At 48.1% G+C, this 9,380-nt stretch overlaps 1 protein-coding gene across 1 annotated transcript; it reads right to left on the reverse strand.

The window, feature by feature from the left end:
* Positions 1-2,280: 2,280 nt before the first annotated feature.
* LOC136491281 (lysine-specific histone demethylase 1 homolog 3-like) lies at positions 2,281-9,155 on the reverse strand. The gene is made up of 5 exons (XM_066487543.1): positions 8,574-9,155; positions 7,900-8,133; positions 5,902-6,669; positions 3,665-4,896; positions 2,281-3,421 (listed from the first exon to the last, which is right to left on the reverse strand). The coding sequence occupies exons 1-5, from the start codon at positions 9,107-9,109 to the stop codon at positions 2,628-2,630; spliced, it is 3,564 nt and encodes a 1,187-aa protein (XP_066343640.1). The 5' UTR covers positions 9,110-9,155; the 3' UTR covers positions 2,281-2,627.
* Between the last annotated feature and the right edge of the window lie 225 nt (positions 9,156-9,380).

Genomic DNA, 9,380 nt, shown 5'->3' on the forward strand with positions numbered 1-9,380 from the left:
AATTATCCCGTTGGTTTAAATTTTGACAGAGATTTAAACCTTCAAATGTGACTAAAATTCATCTAAAAATTGCTTCTAAAAATAATAAAACTAAATACAAGACTGTTACTATACATTTTGGCCTGAAGGCCCAGCTCGCGCAGCGGCCCACGGCCACTCCCGCGCGGCCCAGCGGCTCACTTGCGCGCTACGCGCTGCCTCGGCCCATCTCAGCATGGTGCTGGCCGCATAGGCCGCAACCTGGGCCTGGGCCTCACATTGCCCTTTGGGCCTTTCTCCCCCCCCCCCCCCCCCCCCAAGCCCAGCTAAGGTTGGGAGAATTCTCGGCCGTAGATCAAGATCGGACGTCCGAGCTTCATTTCCGAAGGAACAAAAATGGCGCACGGCCAGCTCCCCCAAAACCCTAAGACCATTTCTTCTTTCTCCTTCTGCTTTTCTCGCGACCACAACTAGCCGTCGGTGATGCCAGACGATGGGACGAGCGCGAGGCAGAAAAGTTGGTGGCGCCGTCGTGGATCCCTTCGCCGGAGCTCGCGTGCGTCCGTCGCACGGCTCTGTCGAATGGTCTTACGGCAGTGCCCTTAGGACAAAGTCCGCGCACGCACAGGGATGAGCAACGGTGCAGCTACTTTCTGTGCCAGCGGCGAGCTTGTGCGCGCGGCCGAGTTGTCTTCCCGTGGCGTCCAAAGGACGGTGGCGGTGGCGACCGGCGGCGCAGACACAGGTAAGTCCGCCGGTGCTCTTTTCTTTGCTAGGGTTAGGGTTTCTATTAGGGCCAATTCAATTCGTTCTATTTCTTGATTTCTTTTCACTTTTCTACCCTGATCTAGATCTACACACTAGAAAAACCTGGCTCTGATACCATTGATGAATCTGAAAGTACTTCTAGGCATAAATCAGTGGGTAATACTTCGCTTAGATAGAAGACTTGGGTCGCCAAGCACAGTCACGGCCATGGCGCCGCCAACATGGTGGCCGCGAAGACAGTAGAGGTAGCCGTCAACGCGCCCGCCAGGTCGTCGAAGGTAGCAGCAGCACAAGCGCGGTGCTGTGGCAGCGGTGAAGGCGATGGAGCTTCTCGTCGCTTACAACGCCCCTCTCGATCGGTCTAGGGTTAGAAATTTCAGTGGGGCGTTGGCGGCTACATCGAACCTCATGTCTTGTGCCCCAGCCCCACCGTCCTTTTATGGCGCTGCGCGACGGGGCCCATCAACCAATAGAAAGGCTGAGCGCCCCCGATCAGGGCGCGGATCAAAGGCCCAAGCAATTGGTGGAGATCAACCTAACAATTATTGGTCCATAAAATTTTGGTTTTCGGATGTTTGTTTTGATCAGGTCTTTTCTTTTGCAGGCCGTGATCAACTATGGTGCCTCATGGTATGCCCCTCTTGTCTCTTGCTTGTGTGGAGACGTTCATTTTTCTTTTCTTTTTTGAAATAAGCTGCATACATCATAGTTGTATATTCCTATGGCTCGGGTCTTAATCTGTAGGCTGCCTGATGGCTTGCATGCTAACATTTGTAAAGGACAAGATCATGGAAGTCTAAAATTCTGCTTACACTGATGAACATATCTGGTGATTCAATTTGCTTGTCCACTTGATTCTGCATGATCAATCAAACTCACTCCTTATACGTAGGTGCCGTGTTTGCAGCCAGATTCTTCCATCCTTCTGCAAGTCCAGTGATAAGTTCAAGAATCTTACTTTCATATATGCGGACATTGACGAGTGCCCTGAAACAACGCAAAACATTCGCTACACCCCAACCTTCCACTTCTACAGAGACGGAGAAAGGGTTGATGAGATGCTTGGCACAGGAGAAGAGAGGCTACATGATCGGCTATGGTTGCATTCTTGATTGATAGGCTTCCACTTCCGTTGTTTCATGAACCATTTATGCTGAATGCAATTTTATGTTTCCCCCCAAATTTCTATGTACCAACACAGTTCTATTGTCAAACCCAGTGTTTCGGAGAACTTTTTGTCTACATTTGTTAGTCATGGATAATTTACTGAGTGCCTGGTATCCGTGAGACTCTGAGTGTGTTAGTTGGGGTGGAGGGTATTAATCAATGATTATTCCAATTTAAGATCATATAGTTCTAGTCCTATTCATTCAAAAGTTGAGTGGTGAATACAACATATAACAAAGTTGGGTCATCAGGTGTACTGCTTGATCGAACCAGAAGGCAGTAGCCATAAAAGGAAAAATGGCCACGGCTCAGTTTCGATGACCCTCATCTGGGACACGATGGAAAGTGTTTAAAAAGAGCACATAACTGTCATCCAATTGTCTATATGTACACCAGCTACATTGCTCTTCCAATTTGAGATTAAAGAAAGAGCATCCACCTACATACTTCTTAAATTAGTGATTACATCACAGATAAGTAAGCTATGCACGATAGCCAGATTTCAGATGTGACATTACAAATGCCTTGTTCTGGCACAAAAAAGGGAGGAAATTACAGGATCTAGGAGATTTCATCTAAATCTTCTTTATCCTAAAACAATTGGCAAATGTCCAATGCAAATTGTCCAGCACACACTAGCAGATGGTCCAACCAAATGAACACCTTCATCAGTTAAAGGCAGCCAGGCCCCTAGAGAAATCAGCAATCAGTGATCATGATGCAGCAACATTAGGCTTCAGAGATTTTTTCAGCTTCGAGGGGCCAGGTCTAGTTCGACTTCTGTTACGTTCTGCCTTAATGGATGCAATCACAGCATCTGCCCCAGGACCAAGGCCTTTCCTGCCAACTAATTTCACCCCCAGTTTTTCACAGAGGTAGTGCAACCTCATGTCATCGCCTCCTCTGACCTCCCTTAACTCCATAGCTTGCTGTCGTGATAGCAATGTGTAAACATAAAGCTGTTGTTGCTGGTTAAAGTGTGACTGGAGCTGCTGAAACAACAATTTGTTTGAGTGGTTCTGTTCCGTCTTTACCCCTTCAGTTGCATTTTTCTTCCGCGCCGCACCTAATTCCACCTTTAGAACAGCTGGGGATTTCGGATCAGAAGCTTTTCCTCCAAAAATAACAGAGAAGCTTCCAAACTCCAAATCTGGTTGCCTAAACAAGTCCGTTAATATAGCAGCACAAGCCTGTGTGTTTGTTGATGGACTTTTGTCTACTTTACTCTTTGCCGCCCGGGCATTGGCATGCAATGTGATGTTAGCAGCCTCCCGCAAACCACTGATAAAAGCACCATGCATTGTTGCTGGATAACGCCTCATGGTAGCCTCACCAGCAAAGAAAAGACGGCCATCACCAACACTTTCGGCTAATATGTCATAGTCATCTCCAGAGGCCCCCACAGCAACATGAGAGTATGAACCTAGACTGAACGAGTCAGTGCCCCATCTAGTGCAAACACTCTGTAGAGGGTCCGGCACCTCAATCCCTTGTGGTTCATAGATACCTGTGGACACAACAAAACCCTAAGCGTTTAATCAGGCATGTCCCTTATATGACATCAATGTCACTGTATATGCTTCAGAATTTATATGGAAGCGAATAGAATAAAAAATGTCTTAAAAGTAACTTGTGACTTCATCGGAGATTGAAATACTACCTTATGCAGAGTGTTACTCATAGACCAACGCAAACTTTGTTTTTTTTTGTTGAAGGAGCACAATTTTGATTATAGAAATTACGCTCTCACCTCTTAGTATCTGGAGAACTGAGCTGACAGCATCAGTTGGTGGCGTGGTTTCAAAATTGTGGGCAGCTTCACCAGCAACCAAGGCCATCAACAATGGACCACCAGCCACTGTTGCATAGCTATAGAACAGAAAGAACTCCCCACGTTGCCTTGGATCTTCAACCAGATGCCCGAAGGTATCAAGGTCAGTACTCCAGAAAACATGTGCAAACAGCATCGATACCTTGTTCAACAATCCGAAGCCAAGCCTCTTGATACTATCAAGCTTCCTCTGTGGTAACTCAGGTAAAAACTTGATGCCTCCATTTTTCAGAACCCCAAGTGGAACTGTGCACAATGCCATGTCCCCTTCATACACCTGCCCTCCATTGACAACCACCTGCACCCCATCCCCTCCATACCTTATAGTGTGCACCGTCCTCTCGTAAACAATTGGTACATTCTCTGCCAGGGCCTGCACAAGTTTGCCATTGCCACCAGGCAAGAAGCAGTGATCCCCACCCATGTCATATGGATCATCCTGGTCCCAGAACGCAAGGCTTAGTCTAGACAGCAATCCTGCATTGGCATACTCAAGATTTGCCAGATGCCAATTGAACAAGTTCATCTCCTCCTGTGTAGCGACGCCCCCATCAGCCTGGCGCAATGTCTCTAGAGCTGCCCCAAGTGAAACATCCACTGCCACCTCCCCCATGGATGCCCGCAGGTTGCTTGACTTGTCAAGAAGCTTGTTAAATGTAATCTCCACTTTCTTATCCACCTCTGGATCAACAGGTGATCCATCCGGTCGGTAGAGTGGACACTTGTCTCTAATTTTGTGCATTGGCAAGCCGAGTTGCTTCGCCACAATTCCTAGTGGGTTCCCAAATGTCCCGGTAAGCACGCTGCCGCCAAGGTCAGCAGCAGCCGAGCGCCCACCGCCTTCCATCTTCTTCGTGTACACACGGCCACCGCACCTTTTGCGACCTTCCAGGACGATCACTTTGAACCCGAACGCCACCAGCTGCCGTGCAGCAGCTAGCCCAGCAAGGCCAGCGCCTACCACGATGACGGTGGTGGGTCTCGTGGGCTCCTTGGGTATTCGCTCCTTGATGGCTGGGGCGACGCCGAAATTGACGTAGCTATTTGAGACGAGGAAGGAGTAGGCGGCGGTGAGGAGGTGCTCGCAGTGGGGAGGGATGAGCGTCGCGAAGGGCTCCTTGGCAAGCCAGGAATTGTAGGTCTCGCGCCACCGGCAGAGGAGGTGGTTGCGGATGAGGATGTAATTGACCTGCTCTATGCCGCCCACGTCGGAGACAACGCCCGCCTCGATCTCCTCGTCAGTGAGCGAGTCCGCTGGGAAGCCAGCGGTGAGAGCGGTGACGGCCTCCGCGGTCGGCTCCCGGTTGATCACTATGATATCGTCGGCGGCGGAGGCGGGGGGAGGTGGCTGGGAGGGAGCCACGGGAGAGGGGGCGGGGGCGGCGTGGGACCCGGAGGGTACTTTGCGGCGGAATCCGGTGCGCTTGCGCTTGTTGGGGAAGGCGGGATTGGGGAGGACAAGGGTGGGGTTCGGTGATGGGGTGGAGCTAGGATCTGGGGCAAGGGAGGAGACGAGGGGGAGGGGAGCGTAAGGTGGCGCCTGCTCGGACATGTTCGCCGGCAGCGAGGGGCTGGGGCGGCGGCGGCGGCGGCAGTGGCACCTGCTCGATGAATCGGAGATTTAGACGGGGCCGCCGTGTAGGTGCAGGCGAAGAGCATGGGGGCATGGGGGTAAAACGTAAAAAGAGTCCTTTTCCGCCTTCAGTCTAAGGATACGTAAATTGCTAGTTACGCCTTCTAATGGAGTCTACAGAAATCACAAGTCACAAACATCCAAGGAGGTTCAAAAGAGATAAGAGTGTACATTCACTTCATTCAAGCCCCAACTTCCTGCTAGCACATAATTCAACAGAAACTAGTACAGACTACAGACGAGTTCAAGGAAGTTTCAACAACTGATCTAGCGAACAACATATCCATGCATGATTGCAGAAAGAGTAGTTCTTGTATCAATTGCTTTGGCAAGCAAATCTGAAGAAAGAGTAGTTCTTGTATCAATTGCTTTGACAACATATCCATACACATTGCTCACCATCGAATGGCCCTTCTCCAGTCCAAAGAACAAATCAACGTGCAAGTGACTCTGGCATGTTGAATTGGCCAGGGCAGACTACAAGTCTACAAGTAATACTGACAGCAGTACACTCAACGACTACATTGCGGCAATACTCTTGTTGACAGAAGCATGGGCCATCCTCAACATTGTAACTTCGCTACTGTTTGTGCGGGGTGGTTTGACATGATTCCGTAAACTATGTCTGGACAAGAAGGGATCCATGAAGACACCAAAGAACGAGATAAGTGGATCTGCGCGTGCACTGTCAATGGAAAGCTTCAGGTACTGAGATTCAATGACTGGAAACAGTAGGAGCCTCTTGTACCCGATTGTTGTGCCTTCAACAATTGTTTGCCACAGTTCATCTATGAGGATAGCCACATGAAACTCAATAACACGCTGCCCCAGTTGTATAGGCTCCTGGAGCTGGAGCATGTTGAAGGAAGTAGATTGCCCAAGGTCGAAGAGCATTTCCCAGCAGGTTTGCCCTTCCTGCGGAGCCCAGTAGGAGTATATGCCATCTTCAAGCACTTTGGATGGTGCAAACTGCAGATTATCTTGCCCACCACGCACACTATTTGCTGTGACACTGGCATTAGCAGCAAAGTTTTGGGAGAAAATTGCACGCCGAATCTCAGTGAATTCCTGAAGGACTTGTATGTCTTCATTGGCAATGAGGCCAGATGAATTGGGAGGGACATTCAAAATGAGGAGACAGTTTCGACCAACTGATTTGTAGTATATGTCAAGCAGAGTTGTCGCATTTTTTGGTTTCTCTGAGGCATGCCAGAACCAACCTGGTCTGATGGAAACATCACATTCTGCAGGAACCCAGTCTTGCCCAAAAGGATCCCCACTGCGTGAGTATCTGGCAATAACGTTAGTATTTTTTAGTCAGTTTTTTTTTGTTGAAAAGAAGCCGGTAGGTTAAACTACCGGCTATGTATTAATAAAGGAGTAAACACATAAATACAAAACCAACAAGCACACATACACCACCACCACCCACCCGCACGACGAAAGCAACAAACGAAAAAACAACTAGAACAAAAGCCACCAGCGAAACCACAACCACAACGGCAAACAAGAGCCGCCCTGCCCGCCACAGCAACAACCACCAGGGGGGTTCAACGACGAGACATAAAAGCAGTGTGTTCATCAATAGCAAACAACCTGTACTGTATCATATAAATTCTATCGAATGTCTCTCAAGAGACAACAACAACCAAACCTTCTCTTTCATCAAACATCACTCAATGCTGAATCTTGAAGTTCATTGAGTTACCATATGAGATGTCACTGACATCGATTCTGGAAATATGCACACTAACTATAGGTTGTCACATGTAAATTTGTCATGGCCAATGTTGTCATACAGAACTATACTAAGTTACTAACAAAGGTTAACTAGAGTTTCAGCGAATTCTAAAATTCTATGACTAAATAAGTCTATACTCCTATAACCCATTAGCCTCTGTTCATTCCCTGATGCAGTGCAACATCCAAACATCAAATCAGCGAGTCTACTTTCGATTTCAGAACTATTTTGTTACAGGACCATACTGGATTTTTAACTTGGTACAGACATTGCATTAGACACTTTCTGACACACAGCCACCTCTAAGTAATGCTGTACACACTAAACAAGTAACAACGGTCCAAATGCATAATGTACCATTCTTATCTTCAAATAGAAGAAAACTACAATGTCTATCTACTCATAATATTGTGGTTATCTAATTTTGCAAGGATATGCTCAGATAAGTCATCATTTACAATCAGAAAAGATAGTACCATGCTTCAAATTTAGTAACTTTGGAGTGGGTTCAAAGCAACAACTGAATAGCTGTCTAACTGTCTTGCTCCAAATAAATATGTAGTCATAACTGAAATATTCACTGTGTCGAACTAAAAGGCTATGTCTTTCAAACACATAAATATTGTCACCAGTGGATGAGAACATCATATTTTTAAATAAAAGAATAGCTAGCTAGAGTTCTCATCCATGCTAGAATCTTGATAGAGGTAAATAGTATAGCTTGTGTGATACTAAGCTGAGAAACGACAAGACAAAACTAATCGCCATTGCATTACTTACTCAGCAATGGTATGCCCAATTGTCACGGAGCTCTTGTTGAAGGGAGACCAGCAAGTATAGCCTGCGACTCCTGCCTCATCTCCCACCCATCTAGTGTCTGGTCCAGCATCTGAGAAGATAACTACCCTTTGTTGTAGCTGATGTATAAGTGAAAACCAGGCATCAAACATATAATTCATCTTCTTGGCATCGCCCTTTGCACCATCTAGCCAAACTTCCTCTACATCTCCATACCTGCATATTTGAAAGCAGAGTCTTTAGATTATCCTAAATACAGAAAATAAATAACTGAGTGTGCACTATGATGAGTCATGAGTATAAAGTATATGAATGAATGCTGCAGTGTACTATTTTTTTTTTAATATATCTAAGAATGCAAAGTAATGCATGCAGTAAACCGCTAATCAAGATGGGTTAGCCACAAGAAAAGACAAAGTTTTTCTTAGCATCCGGCACCACAGTTAATCACTGATGGCTTCCAAATCGAAGATGTCATCATGGAAGTTCAGCTGTTACTGAAAATTTCCGCAACTGAACAGGTAGAAGGCTGACTTTTTTTAGTTTCCAGTTACATAACCACATCAAGATAAACCTTCACATCATCTGGATCGCAAAATTCAGAACTTCGCCTGCAAAAGCTTCATTGACAATCATAAAAGCAACCATCAGCAAACCTGGTCAGCAGTTCCGTCATCTGTCCCAAGTAATGCTCGTTGTACGCGATGGTGTCCCCGTACACCGGCTCGTGGCGGTCCCACGGCGAGAGGTAAAGCCCCATCCCGATCCCCTCCACGCGCGCGGCTGCGGCGAGCTCGGCGACGACGTCCCCAGCCCCGCCCCGCCACGGCGAGGCGGCCACCGAGTAGTTGGTCAGTGCCGACGGCCAGAGGCAGAAACCGTCGTGGTGCTTGGCGGTGAGCACGACGCGGCCGAACCCTCCCTGCGCCGCGACGCGCGCCCACTGGCCCGCGTCGAGTGCCGAGGGAGCGAACACGGAGGGGTTGGCGCGGCCGGTGCCCCACTCGGAGTCCGTGAAGGTATTGGGCCCGAAGTGGAGGAAGAGCGCCATCTCGGAGAGCTGCCACCGGAGCTGCGCGTAGGACGGGACGGGCAGGACCGGGAGAGGCGGCGGCGTCGCGGCCGAGGAGGCGGTGGCGACATCGGCGCAGAGGAGTAGGTGGGCGAGCAGCAGGGGAAGAAGTGCTGCCATTTTCGTCGGAAAGGGGCGTGAAGTGTGACGTTCAGGGTCAACTGCTTTTTCTGTCACGGGATTGGAGAAGAACACAGTGTTCGGCTGCTTGGTTTGGCTAGAACCTCCTTAGTTCGCTCGCGTAATGGCTGACTCGACTCGGCTCGTTAAGATAATGAGCAGAGCCGAGTCAAGATTTTAGCTCGTTATAACGAGCTAACTCGAGCCAGTTTGTGAGCCGCTCACGAGCTAAATGAACCAAGCTTTAAAAAAAAAGTATCATTTAAAGTAG

The sequence above is a fragment of the Miscanthus floridulus genome, chromosome 11 (assembly GCF_019320115.1).
Source record: "Miscanthus floridulus cultivar M001 chromosome 11, ASM1932011v1, whole genome shotgun sequence".
Taxonomy (NCBI): Eukaryota; Viridiplantae; Streptophyta; class Magnoliopsida; order Poales; family Poaceae; genus Miscanthus; species Miscanthus floridulus.

Coding starts and splice junctions, on each gene's coding strand:
- LOC136491281 (XM_066487543.1), bottom strand. CDS start 9,109: ATGGCAGCACTTCTTCCCCTGCTGCTCGCCCACCTACTCCTCTGCGCC. Junction 8,134..8,573: donor ATGACGGAACTGCTGACCAG/GTTTGCTGATGG, acceptor TCAAATATGCAG/GTATGGAGATGTAGAGGAAG. Junction 3,422..3,664: donor AGTTCTCCAGATACTAAGAG/GTGAGAGCGTAA, acceptor TTGTGTCCACAG/GTATCTATGAACCACAAGGG.